This window comes from Equus przewalskii, chromosome 6 (assembly GCF_037783145.1).
Source record: "Equus przewalskii isolate Varuska chromosome 6, EquPr2, whole genome shotgun sequence".
NCBI lineage: Eukaryota > Metazoa > Chordata > Mammalia > Perissodactyla > Equidae > Equus > Equus przewalskii.
This window is the reverse complement of record NC_091836.1, coordinates 76,275,577-76,303,291: the sequence shown is the minus strand read 5'-3', so window position 1 is coordinate 76,303,291 and position 27,715 is coordinate 76,275,577. Positions and strand designations below refer to the sequence as shown.

General features: G+C 40.1%; 1 protein-coding gene across 6 annotated transcripts in view; it reads left to right on the top strand.

Annotated features, from left to right (window-relative positions):
- The window catches only part of LOC103566489 (interferon-induced very large GTPase 1-like), a 99,598-nt gene that overhangs the window by 8,602 nt on the left and 63,281 nt on the right, over positions 1-27,715 (top strand). For 2 of the 6 annotated variants that reach the window (XM_070626144.1, XM_070626150.1), the window contains exons 2-3: positions 10,052-10,129; positions 11,047-20,089. The exons of 1 other annotated variant lie outside the window; for it this stretch is intronic. In XM_070626144.1, coding sequence (XP_070482245.1) covers positions 10,054-10,129; positions 11,047-18,338 — 7,368 coding nt within the window. In that variant the 5' untranslated portion in view covers positions 10,052-10,053 and the 3' untranslated portion in view covers positions 18,339-20,089. Of the gene's footprint in view, positions 1-10,051; positions 10,130-10,241; positions 10,395-11,046; positions 20,090-27,715 lie in introns of those variants that run through there. 3 more of the 6 variants (XM_070626147.1, XM_070626148.1, XM_070626145.1) reach the window with 2 other exon arrangements.

Below are 27,715 nucleotides of genomic sequence, written 5' to 3'. Positions count from 1 at the left end.
AAGAGCCATCTCTGTCCCAGGTGGCCCTGGACTGGATTCATTCCCTGGGGGCCCCAGAGATTCAAGTTTCTTCTTCACTCTCCTTAATTATGCATGAACATTCTCCAAGCACTTGGCTATTCCTGGTTCAGGACCTAATTCATGTCCTCTCTGTCCTCAAAACAACGCCTCCTGCTTCAACTGTAGCTAAGGAATTTACTACTAGTTACTAGATACATGAGGACAAAAATGTACAAAGCAGGGAAAGTGAAACATTCTTGTCCTGGTATGTGGCTTCAGAATACTTCAGGTAAAGTCCTAGAAGCTTGACTAGTCTGAAAGCAAATTAGAATAGTTTGGGGGTAAACTGATCTCAGGAATATCATGTCTAAATGTGAGCATATACTTCCATATAAAGGGGCTCTATGTTCTCCCACTGAAAAGCCCCACAGAAGTTGGTATCATATGACTTTCCCTATTCTGGCTTAAAATTAATGTTTTATCTTTTTATGTCAACTTTATTGAGAAATCATTTATGCACCTTCAAGGTATGCATTTTGATGAATTTTGCTAAGTTGAAATCACTGAAACCTTGAAACTGTTCCCACAATCAAGATACAAAACATTTTCTCCATCCTGAAAGATTCCTAGTGCCCCTTTGCCATTTATCCCTCCCTCTGCCCCAGCCCCAGGCAACTACTGATACGCTTTTTGTTACTGTAAATTAGTTTTCAGTTTACATAAATGGAATAATACAGTCTATTACTTTGTTGATGGCTTCTTTCACTCAGCATAATTGTTTTTAAATTCAACCACGTTGTTGCATATATGAATAGTTATCCATTTGTTTTGTTCAGTAGTATTCTATTGTATACCATATTTTGTTTATCTATTTACCTATTTATGGACTTTTAGGGTATTTCCAGTTTGGGGCTCTCATGTACAAAAGCTGATATGAATATTTATACACAAATCGTTGTGTGGACATACTTAGTAAAATGTCTGAGTTGTGTGATAGGTACATATTTAACCTGTTAAATTGCCCACAATTTTCTGAAGTCCTTACCAACAACAGAGTCTGAGAGGTTTAGTTGCTCTCCATCTTCCCTGACATTTGATATTGTCAGTGTTTTGCATTTAAGCCACTCTACTGAGTCTGTAGTGTTATCTCATTGCGGTTTTAATTTGCATTTCTCTGATGAGTAATGATGTCGACAGCTGCTCATGTGCTTGTGGATCATTCAATATCTTCTCTTCTAAATACTCTGTTTAAATATTTTGCACATTTTTATTGCATTCTCATATATATTTTTGAGCTGTAAGAGTCTATATAATGTAGACACCAATCTTTAGTCAGAGATATGCATTGTAAATATTTTCTTCCAATGTTTAGTTTGCCGTTTATTGTCTTAACGGTAGTTTTCAAAGATAAAAATTTCTCATTTTGCTTAATTATCATTGATAAAATTTTTCATTTATGTTTCCTGATTTTAGTGTCCTTAGAAAGTTTTGCCTACTGTAGGGCCATGGATATTTTTCACTCTGTTTTCCTCAAGAAGTTTTATAGTTATCTTTTTATTCAAGCCTTTGATCTGAGTTAGTTTGTGTTTGATAGGAGGTAAGGTTAATGTTCATTTTTTTTCACATGTATATCCAATTGCCCCAGCACCATTCATTGAAAAGACTTTCCTTTGCTCTTTGAAAATCAATTTATCATATATGCATGAGTCGATTTCTGGAATCTGTTCTGTTTCATTTCTATTGACCTATATATATCCTTTCACTAATACCGTACTGTCTTGTTGATTGTAGCTTTACATAAATTCTGGAAATCAGAAAATGTAATGATCCATTTCTTTCTCTTTTTCTTTTTTACATGAACACCCAAACAACATATACATATGGAATTTCCTTAAACAGGTCAAAAGACTCAAAAAATAAAATTCCTAACTGTCTTTGAAAGAAGACATCTTGAATTTTGAATTCCTCAAAGTTTCTTAGCAATCTCGCAAGTTGGAATTAATAGTTTTCACTGAATTTAACATGATTGAGATCAATATGGATTAGAAAAATATACTATCATTTACCTTCTGAACCATATCCCTTCTCTAGACAAATTTCTACTGAATACAGCTGAGAGGTCTATTCTCCCTTCTTCCTCTTGAGTCACACAACCCCAGAACCTCAGGTTGTGTATTAGTTGGAAAGGAAATTCTGAGCTATGGGATGTCAGAGAAGATCTTGAGTACAAGTTCTTATCTCATGCAATGTTCTGGTACGTGGGTGTCCATGCTACTTTATCTGTGTGTTTCTTAAACAACAAGAAACTGAAGAAAGAACTACGTGCTCCTTTTAGGAGGGGATAAGTCAGGTAACAATAAGCTTGTGCCTACCCACCAGTCTCTGAAAATCACCACTTCCAGAAGCTTGAATCTTTCCCAAAGGGCTACAAGTCTTTCTCTGCTCTTGGCCAACTGAGGCAGCTTTGAATCTGCCTCAGACTAACCAAGCCCAGGCTTCCCAGACAGCTCAAGAAACAAGATCCAAGTTCTCTGGAGCCTCTCATACAAGATTTGAGATTGCATGTTTTTGGTTTATGTGATTATAAAAGATCTGAATCCAAAAATGATAAAACATGTGCCTGCAACATTTACTTAATTGAAAAGGACACAGGTTAACTTGACTGTCCTCCTGGTGACAAAACAAAGGCTGCTTTGATCCTTTCTCCTGGTGTTTTTATCCTTCCTCCATCTGTCAAGGACTTCACAAGCCGTAGAGAAGACCATCTTCTTAGCATAGAGCCTACAAAGGATTACAAGTCAATGGAGTATCACAAATTGAAGAACACTGTTAGCGTGCCCAGAGTATTAGCACACTACTTATATCTCAGAACAATCTCTCATATCCCTATCTACTTCCCATCATTGACTTGCTCTACTTCCCAAAAGCTTGCACTAGTCACTATTCAGACCTCTAATACTATCAGCTAATTTTGCCAGTTGTTTATCTTTCTTTATGTGGAATCATACTGTACGCGTTCTTTTGGATTTGGCTTCTTTCCCATAACTTAATATTGGGAGATTTACCCATATTGTTGTGTGTAGCTGTGATATTTGTTTTCATTGTTGTATAAGATTCCACTGTATTAATATGCCACAATTTAGTTACTCACTGTGCTGAGAATGAATATCTGAGTTGATTTCAGTTTGTGACTTTTATGAGTGCTGCTATGAACATTGTATTTAGGTATGTCTTGATGAATAGATATATACAGTCCTATTGGCATATACCTAAGGATGGAAATTTTGGCTTCTATCATTTCATTTTATGAATATCCATAATTTGTTGACTTTTTCTTTGTTTTTTTTCCCTACCTTGGATTACTGATTGAGATTTCTCTATTTACTTTCATTATTACACTATTTAGGATGCGATCACCATTTTTATGCCATAACTTACCTCTATTCTTACCCAACACATTAAAAATAACTTTCTTTCAACTTGGACATATTCACTCTCACCACCACCATCACCACACACACACATGCACTAACACACATCATCCTCATCCTTAACACCAGTTCTATGTTGAACTAGCTAGAATTTTAATTACAGATTGCTCTTAGTTTTTAAGTTATACAGCAAAAAATATATAAACTAATAGTTTTACTTGTTCCTTCACTAATTTGGTTGGCATATAGTCTTAGGTTCTAAATTATATTCCTCAAGCATATTAAAAATAATATCATCATATCATATAGTGCCCCATGCTGCTGCTGAGAATTCTGGTATTTGTCTGCTTTTAATTTACCTTTAGATAACACAGATTGTTCATTTGTTTAATCTTTAAACATTTTACTCATTATTTTAAGAGTTTGAGAATATTGCCAGGATATATCTAAATAGAGTAATTATTATTGTTATTATTATTATTATTATCATTTTTTTCAACATTTGATGTATATTTTCATTATGGAGAAGCAGGTCATATGGACCTCTGGGAAATGTTCTTCTATTGTTTCTTTCGTAATCGCTCTCCAATATTCTATTTGATCTCTCCTTCTCGAAATCATATTAGAGTCAGTCAGATGTTGGTAACACTTCTGGATCTAGGCTACGTGTTTCCGTAAAGAGATGTATAGCTCATTATAGCCTTTCCATTTCTTCATCCTTTGAAGTTAAATTTTGAAATACCCCTTACTTGAACACTCTAGCATAGTAGGTGAGAATTCAGGTGTATTCAGTCAAATATTCAGCCTGAAAGAATACTCGAGTTGGAAACTAGGAAGCAAAAGGTCTTCAATGAGTTTTTCACGTCCAGGCCATCTGGAATGGCAAATTTATTTTTTACACTTCACATTCTCTCCACTAAAAATGTATCCCTAGAATAATGTTTCACTGTGATTGAAGATTTGGCAGTGTTTACAAAAGTGAAATTTGAGATGTGTGTAAAAATGATCGATCCTGAGTAATAAGCGAGACCTCCCATGTCAGAATCTATGTGAGTGGTGCTGGGAATCCACCTTTAAGATGGCCTCAGGTGATCACTGTGCAAAATAAAGATCAAGAAGAACTACTTTGAAAGATTAACTCACACTTTTGAGTCTAAATTGCCATAAAACTAAGTCTAGTTCAGTCAGGGGGAGGAGCTAGGACGTTACAATCCTTAACACCTCCATGCATTTGCAGTCAGTCTTGCCTTTCTTTGAATAAACCCCTGCCTGCTTGAAGCTAGCTCAGTAATTTGGCATTCAAATAAAAGAAAACTGTATGATAGACAAGGAGGGAAAAAACGTTGTCTAAATCTTTCCAGCATCCCAAAGTTTGTGCAAACAATCCACCTCTAGCACACAAATCTTTCTCTGTAGGCAACAGGAAAGTTGACAAGAACTAAGGAACATTTTTGCTTCTCCTCTTCCTTCTTCCTTCCACCCACGTCTCTACTTCTTCCTCACTTACACAACCCTAGCACCACTCTGAGGCTCACTGTCGGGGAAGTGGGAGAATCCGCCCCCCTCCCCCCGCCCTTTCCTTAAGGTTCCTATGGCTGGTCAAATAATTAAAAGGGCAGGTTAGCAGGAGAAAATCTAACAAAGTTTAATAGCATGTATACATGGGAGGAACTCAGGAGAAACTGAGTAACTCAGCCAACTGGCTGAGGTTGCCTGTTTAAGTATCTTCAGCTGCAGACAAGGAGGACGTTTCAGGTAGCAAATTGGGACTTCAAAGGAGAGGAAGGCAACTCACATGGAAATGGAAAAGCAAATGTTTAGTAGATAGAACTTTGAGAAGAGTGAGCTTAGCAAGGATCCTCCCAGTCTACTGGATACCCAGAGTCATCTATGGTGATGGCCTGTCCTGGGGACAGGCCTTTATTTTCAATTTCTTTTAGACAGTTAGTGGGCAAGGGTCGAATATTCTTCTTGAGTCTGAACCTTTATTGTCTTCAGCTCAAAATAATCCACATACCAGAGTGGGTCATCTTGGGGCATCCTGCCCTGAACCCCATCAACACAAAGCTGTAAAGAATGGTTTGTTGCCTTTTTTAACATTAAGTATGTCAGTTGTAGAGTTTTTGTAAATGCCCCTTATCAAGTTTATGAAGTCCCTCTGTATTCCTAGTTGGCTGAAAGTTTTTATAATGAATGGGTGTTAGATTTTGTCAAATGGTTTTTCCATCTATTGATGTGACCATGTGATTTTTCTTCTTTAGCTTCTTGACATGATGTACTACATTAATTGATTTTTGTACGTAGAACCAGCCTTGCATACCTGAGATAAATGCAACTTGGTTGTGATGTATATTTCCTCATCTACATTGTTGGATTCAATTTGCTAATATTTTGTTGAAGTTTTTCTTTTACCATTTGTTACAATCGATCAGCCAATGTTGAGACACTATTACTAACTAAAGTCTATGGTTTACACTAGAGTTTACTCTTTGTATTATACATTCTATAGGTTTTGACAAATGTATGGTGACATGATCCACCATTACAATACTATAAAAAATTGTTTCACTACCTTCCTCTCCCTGGAAGCCGTTGATTTTTTGACAGCCTCCTTAGCTTTCCATTTTCCAAAACGTCGTATAATTGGAATCATAAATATTTGGCATTTTCAGATTGGCTTCTTTCACTTAGCAATATGTTTTTAATGTCCCTCCATGTCTTTTCATTGCTTGATAGCTCTTTGCTTTTACTAAATAATACTCCATTGTATGGATGTATCACAGTTTTCTTTATCCATTCACCTACTGAAAGAAATCTTGTTTGTATCCAAGCTTGCAGTTATGAATAATGCTTCCATAGACATCATGTGGAGGTTTTGTGTGACTATACATTTTCAACTCATTGCAGTAAATATCAACTAGTGTGGTTGCTGGATCATACAATAAAGGTATGGTTCTTTTGTAAGTAACTGTCAACCTGTCTTCTAAAGTAGCTATAAAATTTGCATTCCCACCAGCAATGAATGAGAGTTCTTATTGCTCTGCATCCATGCAACCACTTGGTGGAGTCAGTGTTTGGACTTTAGCCCTTCAAATAGGTTCGTTGTGGTATCTTGTTTTAATTTTCTAATGAGAAAGATGCTGAGTATTTCTTCATATGTTTACTTGCCATTTGTATAACATTTTTGGTGTTTATCTGTTCAGAAAATTTGCTCAATTTTCAATTGGGATTTTTTTTTCTTATTGTTGAGTTTTAAGGGTTCTTTGTACATTTTGGATACCAGTCCTTTATCACATGCATTTTGCAAAGATTTGCTCCCAGCCTTTGGCTTATGCTTTCATTCCTCTAACAGTGTCTTTCACATAACAGAAGTTTTTAGTTTTAATCAATTCCTCTTATTACATTTTATTTCATGGATCATTCTTTTAATGTTATATATAAAGAGTCATCATCAATACCAACTTCACCCAGGTTTTCTCCTATGTTATCTTCTAAGAATTTTATAGTTTTGCCTTTTATATTGCAGTCTATGATCTATTCTGAGTTAATTTTTTGAAGGGTGTAAGGTCTGGGTCTAGATTCACTTTTTTGCATGTGGATGTCCAGTTATTCTAGCATCATTGGTTTAAAAGACTATCCTTTCCCCCATTAGATTGCCTTTACTCCTTTCAAGATTAGTTGATTATATTTGTGAGAGTCCCTTTCTACATCTTCTATTCTGTTCATCAATTCTATTTGTCTATACTTTCACCACTACTACATTGTCTTGATTATTTTAAAGCTTTATAGTAAGTTTTGAAGACTGGGGGTATCTGTATTCTGACTTTGTTCTTCTCCTTCAATATTGTGTTCTGGAACTTTTACCTTTCCTTGTAAACTGACTTTAGAATCAAGTTGCTCATATCCACACGATACTTGCTGGAGTTTTGATGGAGATTGCATTGACTCTATAGGTGAAGGTGTAAAGAACTCATGTCTTAACAACATTGATCATGGAATAGTTCTCCATTTAGGTAGATCTTTGATTTCTCCCACCAGAGTTTTGTAGTTTTCCTTGTACAGATATTGCACATATTTTGTTAGCTTTATCCCCAAGTATTTCAGTTTTGGGGAGCTAATGTATGTGATATTGTGTTTTTAATCTCAAATTCCAATTGTTTATACCTGGTATATAGGAAAACAATGATTTCTGTATGTTAATACTTGTATTCTGCAGCCTTGCTATATTCACTTATTAATTCAAAGAAACTTGTTAATTATTTGGGGTTTTATACATAGACAATTGTGTCATCTGCAAACAAAAGGAGTTTTATTTCTTCCTTCCCAATCTGTTTAGGTTTCATTTCCTTTTCTTATCTTAATCCATCAGCTAGGATTCTAGTAGGATGCTGAATAAAAGTGGTGAGGGGGATATCCTTGTCTGTTTCTGACTTTAGTGGAGAAAGCTTCTAGTTTCTCACCATTAAGTATGTTAGCTGTAGGGTTTTTGTAAATTCCCTTTATCGACTTTAGGAAGTTCTCCTCTTTTCCTAGTTTGCAGAGAGTTCTTATAATGAATTGGTGTTAGATTTTATCGAATGCTTTTTCTCCATCTGTTGATATGATCATTTGGTTTTTCCTCCTAGTGTGTTGTGATGCACACCTGAGATAAATCCCACTTGGTATTGGTGTATAATTCTTTTGTACATTGTTGGATTCAATTTGCTAATATTTTATTCCTGTGAGATGCAGGTTTACAGCTCTGCTTTCTTGTAACGTCTTTGTTTGGTTTTGGGTATTAGGGTAATGCTGCCCCCATAGAATAAATTAGGAAGTACTCCCACTGCTCTTGTTCTCTGAAAGCATCCAATAGGTCTTGGAGTGTCATGTTTCCATTTTCATTTGTTTTGAGATACTTTTTGATTTCCCTTTTGATTTTTCTTTGCCCCATTGGTTGTTTAGAAGTCTGTTGCTTAATTTCCACATATTTGCAGATTTTCCAGCTTTCCTCTTATTGTTGATTTCTAGTTTCACACCATCGTGGTCAGTAAAGATACTCGGTATAATTCTAATCTTCTTAAATGTACTGAGACATGTTTTATGCTCTATCATATGATCTATCCTGGAGAATACTGTGTATGCATTTGAGAGGAATGCAGATTCGGCTGCTATTGCATGGAATGTTCTATAAATTTCTGTATAGTCCACTTGTTCTAATGTATGTTTCAAATCCAATGTTTCCTTGTTGAGTAATCTTACACTTAGAGTATTCATGGCTGGCAATTTTTTTCTTTCAATACTTTGAACACATCCTTCTACTCTCACCTCTTCTATGTACTGCCTGCTGAGAAATCAGCTGATGGTCTAATGAGGGTTCCTTTGTAGGTTACAATCTTTTTTTCTCTGGCTGCTTTTAGGATTTTCTCTGTATCTTTGATTTTTGACAGTTTCACTGTAACATGTCTTGGAGAAGGTATTTTTGCATTGAGTTAATAGGGGGATCTACCAACTTTGTTGTAAATTGGATGTCCAAGTCTCTCCCCAGGTCTTGGAAGTTCTCAGCTATTAATTCTTTAGATAAACTTTCTGCACCCTTCTCCTCCTCTTCTCCTTCTGGAATCCTGATTATTCTAATTTTTGTTTTATTTATGGATCCTATAGATCATGTAGGCTTTCTTTGCGTTTTTCCAATCTTCTTTCTTTATTCTCCTCTAATTGGGTTATTTTAAAATTCCTGTCCTCTGACTCACTTATTCTGTCTTCCATTTTCCTTACTCTGAAGCAGATGCTTTTTATGGCATTTTCCATTTCATTCATTATATTTTCCAGCTCCTGAATTTCTGTTTCTTTTTTGTGATCTCTATGTCTTGGGTAAACGTCTCATTTTGTCATGGTATTTTTCCCTTTATTTCATTGACTTGTCTTTCTGAGTTTTCTGGAGGCTCACTGAGTAACTTCAAAGCAGCTATTTTGAATTCTTTATCAGCCAGGGCACAAAGTTCAATGCCTTTGTGTTAGGTTATTGGAGAATCATTATTATCTTTTGGTGATGATATGTTTCCCTGATTTTTCATGCTCTTGTGGTTTTGCATTGCTTCTTTCACATTCCAGTAACAAATGCCTCATTAAATCCTTACTAGTGGCCTTTAGAGGGGGTATTCGGGTTTTGGTGCTTGAGTTTTATCTTCCTTTGTTTGAGTACATCTGCTCCACTCTTTTTGCTCTCTTGTGACAGAATTGTTACAATTTTATGTCTTCTCTGGTTCTTACAATTCACCAGCCTGGCTACTGGAAACTTCACTTCTGTTTTCCAGAATGTGGTGCTATCCCTGAAGTGTGTGGTTTCTCCCTTGCCCAGAGATCCTGGTCTGTTTTTCTGATAGCACCTCACTTACCAGACTAGCTGTTGCCCATCAAATAATGAGTGTGCACAAGGAGCCAGTCACACAGTGAAGGGAGTTGTGGGTTTAGCACTCGGGTGATGGGGGTGTCTGCACACCAGTTTTGGAGACTGGTGGTTGAGTTCTCCCAGAGGCTTATGGGAGGACTTCCTTCTGAAGTCCTGAGTAGAATCAGCAGCAACTGTGTCCTTTTAATGGCCTTTGATATTCTTATCTGCCTCTTTCCCAATCTCTTTCCAGTCATGGAGGTCCGGCCTCAGTACTCTGGGTACTGCTGGAAAGAAACAGGTTTCTATGGCCATATCCCGAGCAACTCAGGTAGGCAAACACTCACTCACCAATCTCCTTTTTCCCCACGGGAGAGGTCACAGCCACTGTATTGTCAAGCCCCATGCAATATCACTGAACATGTGCTGGAATCTCCCTTCAGGAAGGCTGCACTTTTGCAAATTCTCTCCCATCCATGGCGATCTGCCCAAGTCAGCACATTCCAGGTTTTTTCCAACCATGGCAGGAGGAATTGGGCAAGTTCATTGGTTCCAGAGGCCGTACTGAGTTCTTTTGCCTGTTATCAGATGCATGGGTGAGTCAGAATCCTCCCACATTGTCTTGGCTTATGTTACTAGATACCACAACTTCAACAGAAGCACTTTTGTTCATGCGTGGATGTCTAATTAGTTGTTTTAAAAAAGAGACAAAAAGGAGGAACATCTTATGCCACCATGATGCTGATATCTAGAAGAGAATTTTAAAGGACAGGAGAGCAAATAAATATCATGAAATGCCTTAAGAAGAAGCGACAGAGAGACAGGAGGGAAATCATTCAACACAAGTTTGACAAAAACTAAGAGAAGAAAGATAATTGGTGGTACCACTCTTGTTTCTAAAAGAAACATCAGGCTATGAAACTCATGCATATTTTCAAACTCCAACCCTCAGCTTAATGCTCTTCATACAATTGATTCTGTGTAATAGGAAGTGCCAAAAAGCCAGGCTACTAATTTACAGTTCACCCTCACAACTCAAAAGGCAAGCCATGCTGAGAACACCCAAAAAGATGTCTTGTGCACAAAAAATTTAACAGTCTTAACAAAATATATTTCTTAGTACAATGAAAGGAGGAGAGGAGAAAGCCTTAAAGAGTTGCTCCTTTAAGACACTCACCCTGTTGGCCGTGGGGCTGACACTTCCTAAGGTCTTCACACAGGCTAACTATGTGTTTTTACCCTCCACAGCAATGGACACAGTAAGGTTCACCCCTGATGAGCCCCTGCTCAGAGGCAAAAGGAGGCAAGATCTCCAAGAGATGCTGAGAGAGGTAGGACTGCCAGTTGAGTACTGGTTACCCAAGCTGCAGGAACACCTGGGTGTCACCTGTGCCCAGGCCTTACAGCACCTGGAAGAAAAAGACCTCCAGAAGCTGAAATCCCAGGCACAACATCCCTGGGAGAAAAGGGCCCTGGAGAAGCTGCTTGACCTGTCACACTCAAATAGTCTTTCAGAGCTACAGGACTCTCAGGTGGAAATGATACAGAAAAAGCAGAAGCAGGCAGAGCAGGCACTGCAGGAGCTACGAGACTTGCTGTCTGAGGGGAGGCAGCGACAGGAAGAGGCAGTGAGGAAAAAAGAGGCAGAGCTGAGGGAGGCAATGGACATCCCCAAAGAGTACTGGCCACCCCCTGAAAAGTCCCTAAAAGAAGTCATGGAAAACATGCAGCGACAACTCAACCTCATGGAAGGGATCCTGTCTCATAGGCAAAACCTGCCAGATAGAGATCTGGTGAGAGGGGCGTCTGGAGGGCTGGCCCTGCAGGGAATTTACAAAACTGGCTACCAACAGGGCCTAATAGAGAAGAGAGAGGAGCTACTCAGTGTCCCCAAGGAGTTCTCACTCTTTGGCCCTGTGCAGCGCACACGGATGGAAACAAAGGAATTTACATCTTCTCAAGCAGAATCTATGTTCACCCAGACTATAGAGAAGCTGGGCTTCAGTGTAACTGCCTCAGCCAAGGCAGGAGGTTGGGGATTTAGCCTGGAAGCTGGTATGGATCACAGCAAACATACAGAATCCAAGGAGAACCAACAATCACGTTCTGAACACACTTATTTCTGCTCAACCAAGTTCAGCTATGTCCCGCTGGCCTCCTGCCACTTTCCCATTGATCAGCTCCAGTTCTCCAAGGCTGCTCTCCAGGAATTGAAATGCATTGAAGACCTTCTGGGTCAGCCTGAAGGCCCAGAAGGACTCTCCTTGCTGAGGTGCAGGACGGAAGCCTTCTTCTCCAGGTTTGGCTCTCATGCTAACCAGGGTCCTCTGCACCTGGGAGGAATCTACTGGTGGAAAGCCATTTCAGAGGGTTTCCAAAGTGAGCAGCTCGCAGAAGTGAAGCAGCAGTCTGCAGAGGCCCTGGATAGTTACATAAGGGGCAGCTACAGTGGCTTTGGAGTGAAAGTTGCTGCAGGTGTAGATGTGTCAGACTCTCATTCAAAAGCAACCTCTGAAAGCACAACCTTCCAAAGTCTCCAAACCAAAGTCCAATTATCTGTGGCCCAGATAGGTGGCCCACCAGAAGCAAATGGCCTTTTGCAGTGGAAAGTTGGCCTAGTTGCCAGTAATCAAACCTGGTGTGTCATTGACCGGGGATTTCAGCTGGTGCCTGTTTGGGACATCATTCTTTCCAGCCACAGAAGCGATTTTAAGGAACCTCTTCAGGTAGCTAATTGCCTGAAAGACAGCTATGCTGCTCTGACTGGCTTACCTGCCCAGATCCAAGATGGAGAAGTATTACTGAATGTTGGCAAGGAGGCTAGGCTTTTCCTAGAGGAGGTGAAATCCTGGGAGGTATCTGATCCTGAAGAGCAGCTTAAAATACTGATAAATTTCATGCAAATGTTGAGTCAAAAAATAAAAAGCTATGACACTTGGATTAACATATGCCTCAAAGATTGGGGTCTTCAGAATTTTCTGGTAAACCTTGTCAACTTTTGCAAAAAGTCCTCCGTTCCTAACACTACATTTATTAAATCTCAGTTGCGCACCCTTCTGGACCCTCACATCTACAGAGTAACAAACTTTCCTCAGGCTCATTCCATCATGCAGTGGATCTTCCAATCAGAGTCAGAGCAAGAGCATATCAACATCTCCCAATTTTCTGAATTCATTAAAATCTTAAAAGAAACACAGAACGACTTCAGGGAAGAGAAGGCCAAATCTGAGTCCCCAGAAACAGTGGAGGAAGCTCAAAGGAAAGCCACTTATGAGGTCAGCTTGCATCTTGGCTGCTTCTTGAATCACCTCCAAGAGCAAGAGCAGCCAGACACACAGCTCTTGCTACTTTCCATTGCTGCTGGTGCAGGATATCATGTGGAAAACAATACTTTTCAATATCTCCTGGGGTGTGATGAGTTAGACTTCATACTGGATGAAATGCAAACTGCCCATGATAAATACCAGGAGCTCAAAAGCATTTGCAGCTACAGGGCTCAAGCATTCCTGGTGCTCACAGGTCTGACAGCTACTGTTGGAGTCACAGCTGTTTCTCCAGAGGAGAAAACACAACGCTTGGCTTTAATTAGACATCACATGGGGCAATCCCTGTCAAAAGAAGTTAAACATGTCCTCACCAAACTTGGAGCAGATCATGACTGGGAAAACCTAGAGGAAGACTTGAGATTGCTCATTGATGGGAATTACGAAGCCACTGTCTCTTCGTTGAAAATGGATGAGGTGAGAAAACAATTGCAAAGTCTCTTCCATGAAAAGAAACAACCCCAAGAAATACACAAGAATAAAAATAACAAATCAGAGCTCATTGAAAATGGAGCCTTCCTAGAATTACTCCAGCGTCTAGGCCTAGAACATTACTACCCAAAAAGGATGAGCAAAGCTAACTTCCATCTGATCTACAAGACTTCTGTGTACAATACCCAGCCCAGCTCTGAACGTGAGCTTCCTTTCTATTTCCTGCAGAAGCTAGTGATGCTGGATTATGGGCTGAGATACCTGGTCTGTAAAGATGATGCAATCACAGAGAATCAAGTTTATCCAACAGCCTCAAATCAGGAAGATGAGGCTTCTGATCCATATGAAGACTTTTTTGAAGATCGTGATAGTTCCACTAATCCTACCACTAATCCCAGGCCACATATCCACCCTATGGATATTCAGATGGCAATTCTTCTCTGTGCAGATGGTTTTGCCAGACAATATATTTTGACCAAACTTTCTGTTTGTCAGTTTGCCCTCCCCCTTCTCATACCTAATCCCTGCAATTCTCAGATTGAATTCTCTCTCTGGTCTCTGAGTCAAATTAGGAGAAGCTGGCAGCAGGCAAAGAAATCACCAAAAGAGGAGAAAACCAATTACAACAATCAGCAGATGTGTCGTGTCTCTACCCCCATTGTGTCGTTTATTAGAGTTGGAGATGGCTTCTCTGCTTCCAAATCTCAGATCATGAACTGTCTTCTCAGTAAACGTAAACATGACGCCTTTTTTCACCGACATTGCAGAGAGAGCAGCAAAGACTGTCTCTTGATGGAGGGTGTGGTGGAAGTCTGCTGGTTCTGTCCAGGGGGAGAGGATGAGGACAGATTTGACAACTGCTTGACCTTCATCAATCTTCACGGAGATGCAAAGAAACATAAGAAGCAACTCACCTTCCTGCAGGAGGTCTCTTCTCTCATTGTGGTCCTCATGTCAATTTCTGATGACAATAAAGAAAACCAAAAAGTTGTCCGTGACCTGTGGCAGTCATCAAAACCTTTGATCTGTTTGCTTGATGACAAAGAAAGAACCATGGCCAATAATTCTGTCCAAAGAGTAAAAATTGGGCTCCGGAACAGAAATGAGGCAGAATTAACACAGGAGCTCACAACTACAATCAGACGTTTTCTAGAGCTCTCTGGAGCTGCTCTCAGCTTAGAGGACTGTGCCCAGATTGCTCGCAAGCAAGGATTCCTTATTGATGAGGACCAGAGAGATTGCAAGGAAGCCAAAGAAAAGGCAGAGGTTCTAATGGCCTTGTTAAGAGAAACGAAGATATCCCAGATGAAGGAAAAATTACTACCCCTTCAAGGAGAACTGTGGCACCGTTGGTGTAAAAAGGACAAAGAATTCTACCATCTGAGAGAAAAGGGGAATCAGAGCATCGAACAACACAAGAGTAAGATTGAGAGAAAGAAACAAATTATACGGCATCAACAGGTGAATAGAGCCTTTCCTCTCAATGCTTTAATGCTATCTGTCCTTCAGATTCTCAAAAACTGTTCAGAAACTGACACGAAACTCTACTTCTTGCAATGGCTGAGTGTGTTTTTGCACAACCTGACCATAGGTCACTTGGAAAAACTGAATGAAAAGAAAACGTCTTTGTACAAACAGGTACAAACCGAAAAGCAAAAGGCACCAAAGAGCAACAACCTGAAAAGGTGGCAAAATGAGATAGAAGCTCTCTCTGCAGAGATTACTAACTGTACCTTGGGAATTGAGCAGCTTCTCAGAGAAGTTGGCCAGATCTATGAAGCTCTGGAGGAAGCTTCCTCCGCCAGAGATAGCCTTTTTCTTTCCCTTCCCCAGATTGCTGCAGAGCTGATGATAGCCGGTGTTCCCATCGAGCTGATGGATGGGGATGCTTCCTATGTGCCTCTAAAGTGGGTGGCAGCTGTTTTTGACATGGTCGCAGAGAAACTTGGAGACAAACGGCTCTTCGTTCTCTCTGTCCTGGGCCTGCAGAGCTCAGGAAAGTCCACCCTGCTGAATGCCCTTTTTGGGCTGCAGTTCACTGTCAGTGCTGGGAGGTGTACTCGGGGGGCCTACATGCAGCTCCTGAAGGTGGAAGAGACATTCACGGAGGAACTCGGCTTTGACTTTATGCTTATTGTGGACACAGAAGGACTTCGGGCCCCAGAACTCAGCAATAAATCCCAAAATCATGACAATGAGTTGGCATCCTTTGTCATTGGACTTGGAAACTTGACTCTGATCAATATTTTTGGGGAAAATCCATCAGAAATGCAAGATATTCTACAAATAGCTGTCCAAGCCTTTCTGAGGATGAAACAAGTAAAAATCTCCCCAAGTTGCCTCTTTATCCATCAGAATGTGGGGGAAGTTACAGCTAAAGACCAAACAATGGAAGGACGAAGGCGGCTAGAGCAGAAACTAGATGAAATGACAGCAACAGCGGCTGAACAAGAACAGTGCTCAGATGTAACCCACTTTAGTGATGTCATCAAGTTTGATGCCAGTACTCATGTCTACTACTTTGCTCATCTCTGGGATGGCAATCCCCCGATGGCCCCGCACAATCCTCGCTACAGCCACAATGTCCAGGAACTGAAAAGTAGAATTCTTGAGACTGCCAAAGAGGAATCTAGGGGAAGTATCATGAAAGTATCAGATGTACAATTCCGAGTTAAAGATTTGTGGAGAGCCCTGTTGACTGAGAACTTTATTTTCAGCTTCAGGAACACCCGAGAAGTCATGGCCATGAGCAAATTGGAAACCATGTATAACAACTGGACCTGGGAGCTGAGGAGTCATGTGCTGAGCTTGCAGAATAAACTGATCAACCAGATTCAGAATGGAAAAATCCAGACATTCAGGACAAGCACATTCGAGGCTTCAGTTTCAGAAAAATATGAAGCCATCAAGCAAGGTTTCGAGAAATATTTTGAAGAAGATCCAGATAGTGAAATACTGGTTCAGTGGAAAGCAAATTTTGAACATAAGCTAATAATCCTGAAAGAGGCACTTATTTCAGACAGCCAAAGAATAGCCAATGAACTTATTAGTTTTAAAAAATGTCAAGAAGAACTAGATAACCAAAAGTCAGGCTATGAAAAAGAATTATTAGAAAAAAGCCGAAAGTTGGCTCTAACTGTGAAGGACAAAGAACTGAGTGAGGAAGAGCTACGTGAGAAATTTGATCAACTTTGGAAAAAATGGGTCTATGCTGTGTCCTCAACGCTCCCTCCAATCACAAAGCCTGACATAGATGTGCATTCTGAAGACATCCTTTTGAATCATTTCAAACAGGAGAAAAACATGGGGGACATACTGAAGAGAAGTTCTGGAGAAACATTTCAAATCACCTATGAGAAACATGTCAAAATGACCAAGAGATACTTTGTACTTAAAAGACAATTAGAGGTCTCTGATAAAGAATCCATAAAGATGACTACTGACCGCATTCTTTCAAGATTCACTGAAACTATTAATAACATTGAGAAGCAACAGCATGATTACAACCCTAGTTATTTCCACGAAATCCTGAGAATAATAGATGAGGAGGTGAAATCTGCACCCACTGGGGAAAGATACACATTTACGAGTGATTATAAAATTGACTTATCTTTGCATTTATTCCAAAGAGCATCAAAGAAATTTAACGAGATGCATGAGGCATTCAAGAGAGCAAATGATCCTGTAAACTATCTGCAAAGCAAAAAAGATGATTTCTTCATGAGTTTTAAGATCTCTTGTCAAGGAGCAACCTCAATCAAAACATTTGTTGATTTTCTGTGGGAAAAACTCACTCCTGCTATTTTCACCACCATAAGGAAAAAAATGGTCCCTAACATTGCTGGGGACATACGAGCTACCTGCCCCGCATTCAATGGAAACAGGGCAAACCTGGAAAAACACATTCTCATCTCTCTGGCAGAAGAAGAAAATTTTGATAATTACTGGCAGTACATTCATGATCCAAAATCATTTTTTAGGAATTACATTAAAAGCCATATTGAAAAATATTGCTCAGACATTGGAAGGGAAAAAATGAAGACTTTCTTAAATAGATGTTTAGATGACATCAAGAATGCCATCCTCTCTGCTATTCCTGAATCCACAGCACTAGCTAAAGGTGAAAGCAGCACTGTGTCTGAGTGGTTGGATTTGTTCTGTGATTACCTACGGAGTAACTTGATCTTTCCACGAAAAGACTTGATAAGCATTGAACACCAGGAGATAAAAGATATCGACTTTCTCAAAAAAGCCATGACTGAAGCTCTGGATCCTGCAATGAAAAGAGCAGAACAGAACTACTTGAGTATGTCTGCAGAAGAAATGGCTTCTGAAATCGAGGAAATGCTCTCTAAACATCTGGGTGGCTGCTGGAAACAGTGTCCCTTCTGCAGAGCAATTTGTACAAACACATTGCCTGCACATGACGGAGACCACAGTGTTCCCTTCCATCGTCCTCAGGCTGTCAATGGGGGGAAATGGGTTAACACAGACCACTTTGCCATTGAGTTCTGTACTAGTGATGTAGCAAGTGATCTTCTTTTCCTTTTGGGAGATGAACAGAAATACCCATATAAGAACTATCGACAGGCAGGAGGAGAGTTTGCCACATGGAGCATTACCCCAGACTCCTCCACCCAGCCATACTGGAAATGGTTTGTCTGTCACTTCAGATCAAAACTAGAAGAAAGATATCAGCAAAAATTTAGAGGTAGAGGTGAAATCCCTGATGCATGGACCAAAATCACAAAGCAGAATGCGCTTGATGACCTGAAAAAACAATAATATTCAATGACCACAAAAGAGCCCCAGTATCTGAACAAAAAAGTCACAGTACCTGAACAATCCTAAAAGACCCGCTCCTCACAATGAGAATCCTCATTATTTCCATTTTTCAAGCGACACATCTAAAGACAGATCTTTAGCATTTCAAGAGCTGAAGATTTCCTGTGAAAGGGTTTCATTTTTCTTTGCCTCAACTCCTTCTGGTTTAAAAACAAATTACTAAAAACGTACGAACATATAATAAAATTACATAGGATCTACTTAAAAGAACGACTTCATGTTTTAAACTATTATCAGGAATTTTTCTTGACTTTGAAATATTTAATGTTTTATAAGTGTCGGAGAAAGTCATTTTTATAGAGGGAAATCAAAAACCATTTCAGACTGCTACAAATTTCTATATGGATATTTCGACCAATATGCAGTTCTTAGATGGAAGGCATAAGTTGTCCTTATCTTTTAAGAGCATTTTTTCACCCTCTGAAATTGTGCAGGAAAGTTACTAACCCTTGAGTGGAAAGACGCTCAGGGAAAGCTCATGATTCCCAAGCAGAGTGATATTTAAGCGTATTCCATTCAGGGAAACCATAAAAGAGAGACTTGGCCAGGATAGAGTCTGCGTCAGTTCAGGAAACATCAAGCAAATATGGAAAATAGAAATCAATAATTGTTTTTCTCATGTCACCACTACTCTCTTCTACCCTGGCTTTTTGGCAGTTCCCTCTGCATGTTTAAAAAAGAAAAAAAGGGTTCACAAGAGCTTAGGTATCCAAAGCCTAGTGCTGTGCACAAGTCTGAGAAGGAGTGGCTTTTGGAGCAAGATTTGGGACTAGGTAAGAAGGGCCATTTTAATCAAGGCCGTGGGCAAAGTCAAATGTGATGAAGTCATTGATGATTACAAAATCTATTACTCCAAGAATAAAACATCATAACGTATGTAGTTTTTAGGTTCTGATATTTTAATAATAGATCCTATTTTATGTATTACAATGTAAGGAAATGCTTATCAGGCACCCTTGGGAATTTTCACACTATTTGAGCCATAGGCCATGGTCTGAATGAAAATGAAGAGCACTCTGAAGCCAGCCAAGGACCTCAGAGGGGAACGAAATCATTGTTCTGCAAACCCACACCTTCCGAAACAACAACTTCTGCTGCTTCTCAAAGCTGATAAGCTAGAGGAATTCTAATACAAAGAAGAAAAGTTCCTCATTTGGGACGTAAGGGCATCCATTGGCTTCCATATACAGGCATGACTCGCTACACCTCCACAGCCTGTGAAACAGACAGTCCAGGGAACAGCAGGCCAAGGATTTGCATCTTCAGAGCTGGAGATAGGAGTGCTGACTCTGCCGGCTTTGCCTCCTCCAAGGGCTTGAAACATACTCTCCATTTCAGGTCAAATTACCCAGGTCTCCAGGAGAAATCCTGAAACAGAAAAGTTATGAAGGAAACTGGTGTTCTTGAACTGTTTTCCTTTTGTTCTCTGGAAAACACTCTCGTTGACAAATGGAAGGACCTCCTAACATGATAAGTTGAAATGGGAATAGAACCCCTGCATAGCATGGCGCCTGTCTCTCAGATCACTGTGGCCTTGAAAACTGAAATGTTCACTTAACCTGTGCTAATGCTTTTTGTATTTGTTTAATGAATCCATAATGGCCTTTAACTAAGAGGTATCAAATATCATAGATTAACTTTGATTTTCAAGCCAAAATTGTTGTGTGTCAATAAAAAAGATCTTTGATTAATTTTTCAGTCACTTAAGCAGTTTGACTATAAAATGAGATTCAGAGGCTGTGCCCAAGAGATCAAAAAAATACTGGCAAGAAGCAAATTGGGATAGAGAGAAGATGACTATGTGGGAATGGTGTTTTCTGTGATAGTAGTGGAGAGAGTAATACTGCCATCAAGGTGGTGTCAAGATTAAGGGGATTACACTGTCAATGGGTTGGAGTCACTGAGGGTGGAGACCTCAGGGACAGTGGAGGAGGAGGAAATGGAGTCAATAGGGATGACAATCATATGATCTTCAAGAGTGAGAGACAGTGGGTCCAGGTGTCGGTCACAGGATTGGAGTTGACCAGCGTTCTAAGGTTAGTAGAGGTAAGGGTCACATGGTCAGTGGAATGAGTCTCTCAGACTCAGCGAAAGTGGGAAACATAGAAACCCAGGAATTGGTGGTCACCACATCAACAGATTTAGGGGATTTCAGAGTAAGTGAAGTAAGAGATTCCAAGTCCAGGGTGAAAGAAGGAGTCACAAGGCCTGTAGGAGTGGGGCTAGGAGGGTGATGAAGTCTCAGACAACATCAAACCATGTGAGTAAGATATGAGTGACTTAAGTAAAGATCAAAATTTGCACTGAGAAGTTTTCAAGTAAGTTTCCCTCTCAGAGATGAAGATAAAAATAAGAGAAAGTCTAGGGAGTGGGCTGGGTCCTGGAATAAATGTTTGTGTCCCCCTAAATTCATATGCTGAAGCCCTGACTCCCAATGTGCTTTAGAGAATGGGGCCTTGGGAGATCATTAGGTGAGGTGAGATCATGAAGCAGGGCCCTTAGGATCAGATGAATGCCCTTATAAGAAGAGGCACCAGAGAGATCTCTCTCTTTCCAAGTGCGTTAACCCAGGAAAAGCCATGTGAGCACACAGCAAGACGGTGGCCATCTGCAAGCCTGGAAGAGGACACTCGCCCGAACTGAATCAGCCAGCACTTTTATCTTAGAAGCTCCAGAACTGTGAGAAATCAATTCCTGTCATCTAAGACACGCAACCTGTGGTATTTTTTTACGGCAGCCTGAGCTGAGACAGGGTATGTCTAAGAATTGACCCCCTTAAGTTTTCCCACCTTGGACAATGGGGAAAGACATATGATCATACAATTTTAATATTTCCCCTTGCCTAAAAATTGTAATTCTCTTGAATCATTCTAACCATTCAGTCAGCTCTGAAAAAGCCAGTCAGCCCTTTATGGTAGTGCTGTGGTGCATTTGCAGAGAAGACCATGGAGGAGAGTGTGCATGTTACATCTGAGACTGTCATGATAATTGCTAATCCTGCTACCTTTGTAGTAGTGGTGACTGTGAGACCTTGGGCATGTAATTTAACCTCTCTGTGCTCAAGTTAAACCTGTCTGTAAAATAGTACGTTTTTCATGCTGTTGTTGGGAAGAACAAATGAATTGCAATGTATAAAGCATTTAAGACAGTGCCATACACAGAGTAAGTTCTCTATAAATGTAAATTATTATGATGTTACCCTGCCTCTCTCAAATTCCTTATTCCTTTGTTTTGAGTAACATTTTATTAGAACCACATCGAAAGGTTGAGATAGGCTCATCTGAGGTTCATTGGCAGGAACATTCATCAAGCACTCCTTGAGAAATCACAGTTAAGAAGACAGATTGTTCTCAATGAATGTGATCATAACTTACAGCTCAAAATGTATCTCAAGATATCGATGTCCTTTGGTACTTTATCAGTAGTTACAACTATTTCAAACACTAATCAACCAATCAAAGACAGAGAAGTCACGGCCATCATTCTCTAGCAGTGCTGAAGATAATGTGTCTCAGGTTCCTCGGAAGCAGGCCTAGGACATAGATTCCCATGCAAGTGATTTATAAGAAGAGTTATCCATGTGAAAAGAATAACGGGAGGCAATAAGGAAAAGGTGATTTAAGGTGAGGGAATAAATCAGGAGGTCGAAGTCAAGTTCTGAGAGTTAGGGAATGCGAGCCTGCAGTTTTAGTTAAGAACACCAACTCGGAAGTTAGACTGCTTGGTTTCACATAGCACCTCCACTATTTATATCTGGCACACAACATTGTGTAATTTTAATGTGTACAATAGGTTAACTTGTTACATTTATACATTGTAATATGATTGCCATTGTAGCAATACTTAGCACTTCCACCACATTACACAATTATCATGGCCGGCCCGGTGGCACAGTGGTTAAGTTCGCACGTTCTGCTTCTCGGCAGCCCGGGGTTCACTGGTTCGGATCCCAGGTGCAGACATGGCACTGCTAGGCAAATGCCATCCTGTGATAGGCAACCACGTATAAAGTAGAAGATGGACATGGATGTTAGCTCAGGGCCAGTCTTCCTCAGTAACAAAAGGAGGGGTGGCAGTAGTTAGCTCAGGGCTAATCTTCCTCAAAAAAAAAAAAAAAACCATAATTATCATCATCTTAGTGGTTAGAACAATTAAGTTCTAGTCTCTTAGCGGGTTTGTTGATTATAATACAATGTTGTTGTCTACAGTCACTGTACTGTGCACTAAACTGCCAGGGCTTATTTACTACTCATTATAAGTGCGCCCTTAAGCTTCATTTCTATTCACGTTCCATGTCAACTGACATACTCAAGTGATGCTGAATTTTATTCAGCTCCTCAAATGAGGCATAATTTCTTTACACGTGCAGTTACCTCTGTTGAGTCTTTGTTCCCTCTTTCTTCCCTTCATTGGAAGACTTCGTTTTATCCCTTAGATCTCATTCCATCTTCCAGGAAACCTCCCTCAAAATATCATGCCAGAGTTCAGCCCTTCTCCCTAATTATTGTTTATGGCAATGTGGAGACAGATATGTAAACCTCTATATTGGAATCACTTCTTGACTAAATGCTCTACACACTCCTTAAATTTTTCTGACTATTAAAGTCATATCTGAACCAAGCATCTAATTACAAATTGTTCAGAAAATATTTGGAAAGATAAGAGATATTAGATTCATGGAGCTGCTGGGAGATAAGATTTTAAGCTATGTCAGAATTATCAGCCTGATAGATAAAAATAAAACCACAGACTATCTATAAAGGACACTTTATGTCTGTTTTTTTATAAGCATCCTGATATATTTCCTGCCATTGAAAAAGTCTACTTGACAGTGTTGAATGGAATCTCTCCCTTCTGACAGAAATCTAAATTTTCATGAATGTTTCCTCTTGTGTAAGCTTTAATTTTAGTGCTATACGTATATTGGTTCTCATGGAAAATAATCATCATTCCAATGTTTTTATTTTGTATATATGTACATAAATACTTGTTATACCTTTACTAAGGTAAAAAGTAACAGTACTTTTTCTGTCTTTAAGCTTATATTAATAAGAAGGTGAAATGTAATGGCTATGATCTGCATGTGTGCCCCCAGAATCCACATGTGGAAATCCTAACTCCCAAGGGGATGGTACTAGGACTCAGGTCTTTGGGAGGTGATTAGGTCATGAGGGTGGAGCCCTCATGAATGGAATTAGTACCCTTATAAAAGAAGCCCTAGAAAGCCTCCTTGCCCATTGTAGGGGAGGAAAAATTACCCTTGACCCTCTTAGGGTCCCTGGCCAGGTCTGAAAATTAAACTGACCAGAGAGATTAACAGGAGAAAAGCATACAAATTTGTTTACTATAAGTTTTACCTGACAAGGGAGCCTACAGCAGGAAATGAAAGCCTGAAGAAACAGTCAGACCTGTGTATTTTTATGCTAGTTTTGATGAAGAGTGGTCAGCTGTGGAGGAATATGACAGGTCAAGTAGAATGAGGTAAATACAGTTAACTTGGGGAAATTTAGCAAGGCCTGTTTGTTCAGATCCTTCTCTGTGTCCCTGGTCCTTAGAGATAAGGATACTACTTTCCTCTGACTTTAGGAAGGACACCTCTCACAGGAGGGTTTTATGACCTGTTTCAGGGGAGAAGGTCAAAGTGACTTCCCTGTGTCAGCCCTTTTCTCAAACTCCTTCAGCTTGAAATATGCAATATGCCAAGATGCTATACTTTGGAGTAGCGTGTCCTGAACCCCATCACTTTCCACCATGTGAGGTTACAGTGAAAAGACAGCCCTCTAAGAAGTGGGCCCTCAACTGATATCAAGTCTGCCAGGCCCTTGGTCTTGGACTTTCCAGCCTCCAGAATGGAGGGAAATAAATTTCTGTTGTTTATGAGCCACTCAGTTTATGGAATTTTGTTATAGTGGCCCAAATGGACTGAGACAATAATCAATTCCAAAGAAAAAAAAACAACAAAATAATTTCTTTAAGAAACAGTACGAGATAACATTCTGACAGAAACATAGTCAAAATAAGAAAAGCATGAACACTTTGGTTAAGGTTATCCTATTTTCTACTACAGACTACCCTTATTACCTCATTCATTCCTTGTACTAAAATCAAGCCAAGATTTTCCATGGTCCGCTTTCTTCTCTACCACCCTTTTCTTAACTATATCAGTTGTCATTGAGACCTTGCATATGGGAATCCCTCACCAGCTGGACTTTTATTATCTGCAGCAAGGTGGATGCAACTGCCTGCCCTTCCAGCCTGATCCACATCCTGGCTGAGCCTGGCCAAATTGAGAACACTGATGCTTGCAATTGGAAGCTGTCTACATGTGTACAGGAGGAGGGTGTGTGTTTAGGGATTATGGGTGGGGCATCAATGGCCTCTGGTACAGTGGGGAAAGGGTGGCCATTGCATTATTCTGTCTACTTTTGAATAAATTTGAAATTTGTCGTAATAAAAAGATTGTTGAATAAAACAAGGTAAAGTCCTAAAGTCATTGAAGAGGTCAGGCTAGTTGATATTGAGGGAGAAGAAAGATGAGGCAAACTTTTGAAGGAAAATAGAAACAGATGAAAGATTCAGTTGCTCTAAAAATTAGTTTGGCCTAAGACAGCAGCCCAAATTACATCAACGCCAAGTCTCTATTTCACCAAATTAACAAACATTCTGGATCATCTTCCTCCTTAAATATGACTCCAAACCCCAGGGGTATGTTTAGTGATTAGTAATCTCTTCTAATGCTCTGAATACTCACCAGTGGTGCTGGAATGTAGTTGACTTCCCTTCAGGGCCAGTGACGTTCACAACTGCTGCCATATTGCTGGTAGATCTTTCCTTAAGCCCATCTCTACCATCTCCGTGGTAGCTACTCCTCTAAGTTAAGCTTCTGACTTGATTGCCCTTCATTTTCTACCTGGCCATGCTGAAAGTCCCTTAGGATCCTCTGCAATGGGGGCCATCCTAAATCCCCATCCACTACAAATTATCTATGTTTACTCGACCAGATCCTCATCAGTAGATTCTAGATGCTCAATACCATCACTTATAGGAAATTTCATAATGCCCAGAAAGGTACAGTAGGTTCTCCCCTTGGCTTGATGGTGAAAGAAAAGAAAAGAAAAAAGGAAACTAAGAAAGAAAGAAGGAAAGAAGGCAGGCATGAAGGAAGGAAGATTATTCCTTTTAATCAGCTGCATTTTTTAATAAAGAAAAACAAATAACAAAAACAAACGAAAGACCAGTTTTTCACTTCTTGCTCAGAAAATAAATTCAGGCACCTCTGCCACAGAGGATGCCAAAGTCTGAGCTGGAGATGTGAGTCTTGTAGCCTACCCAACTCAGAGAAGGAACATACTCTGCTTTCTCTCTGGTCTCTCTGGAGTCAACTGAAGAAATCAAGAACAGAAATTGGTAGAAATAGACATAGGGAACAGTCAGAGACACAGGCAGATTATGACATGTTAAGAACACATATATGAACCTGGTGTTGTCATGGTTACAAAAAACAGCCACCAATCTGAGGGAAAAGGAGTACAGTATCTAAACAGACACTTATACAATTTGTAGTTTGTATTATTAGATGAAAATAAATCCAGACTGAGGTAAAAAAGGAATTTATTTGAAAGGATTATTGCAATAAGGGGAAGAACACTACTGCAATAGGGAAAACAGTCCACCCATAGAGGTGCCAGCATCTCAAAGGCCAGGCAGAAAGGAACTTTCTTTTATGGGGAAGTGTCAACAAGGCCAGAAAGAACAGGACATGGAAGGGGTGGGATAATCAGGGAATGTTTTTCCTTGAGGTCTGCAGATTCTTAGGAGGGATCATTAAGGAGGGTTGTGTGCTAGGTCAGGAGGAGGAGGGGGGGTCAAAGTTCAGGGGCCTGAGGAAAGGAGAGAAGCTTAACTAATGTTCAATTAAGTTACAAGCATTTTGTTTCAATCGATCAGTGGGACAAACAGCTCAGCTAACATTTTATGACACAAAGAATGGGAATTTTAAGGGTGTGTATTTGGCCTCATTATAAGTAAAAAAGGGAGACATTGGTGAGTCTTATCTAAGTCAGTCATAGGGGAAGACTGATTCTCTGCAATTAGTCATTTCTCAGAACACATAAGGGTGGGTGTGTTTTTTTCACTAACATTGTTTTCTAGGAGTGAAAGACAGGAAAAGTTTAACATTGCTATTATGGTTCATGTGAGTCACAGGTACTATTGCAGGCACAGAGAAGAGAGGTACTAACTCGACTCGAAGATTAATGAAAGGCTTCACAAATAAGGAGAAACTTGAACTGGGTCAGGAGGACAGAGCCCTAGGCAGGGGAGGAAAAATTTTCCCTTCTTCCTTTCTAAGTTTGTTGGCTGGTATAAAAATTGAATTGAGGGCCTGGCCAGCGGCATAGTGGTTAAGTTTGGCATGTTCTGCTTTGGTGGCTTGGGTTTACAGGTTCGGCTCCCAGGCATGGACCTAAACCACTCATCAAGACATGCTGTGACAGCCACTGGCATACACAATAGAGGAAGATTGGCACAGATGTTAGCTCAGGGCCAATCTTCCTCAAGCAAAAAGAGGAAGATTGGCAACAGATGTAAGCTTAGGGCCAAACTTCCTCACCACACCCACATACACACACAGAAATTTGATGCGGGGTTGGTGAGCCAAGGAGTCGAGAGAAAGATTTCTTGGACTCTCAAGGTCTGGCAGTAGTTCTCTTTTATTTAGAGAATAGTATGGAACAGCATGGGGAGAGGACCCATAGGCAGTCAGAGCTGCCGCCTGGGGACAGGACCCACGGGCAGGAGGAGCTGCTGCTGCTCCTGCTGCTGCTGCTGCCCAAATGGGTGGAGTGTAAAGCTAAATTTAAGGCATAGGTATGTGAGTTATCTCTTTACAAGACAAAGGAAAGAATATGTAAAAAGAGTTAAAAAATGGTATCAGTGCCGGTAAGGTCTGCTTATTGGGTGGTCCTATAACTTTTAGATAAGAATCAAACCAGATTAAGTAAATGGCAGAAGCCACCGCTTAAATATTACCTTCAGCTAAAGACAAAGGTGGATGTTGGGGGGGTGGGGTCAGTTACATGAGGTTGCCAGACAGTAAACAACTTAAGTTCTTGCCTTTGGCATTGATTAAGAGTTTCTAGAGATAAGGTCATCCCCCTTCTTCCTGGCACAGAGAGGGAGGCATCTTTACAGATGGAGGTTTCCCTTACAAATGTAAATGTTTCCCAACAAAGGGCAAGCAAACTCCACTCTTCAGAGTTGCTTTTATTAAAAGTAACCAGCCCCCTTCTCATCTGTAGTTTTAACAGTAATCAGCC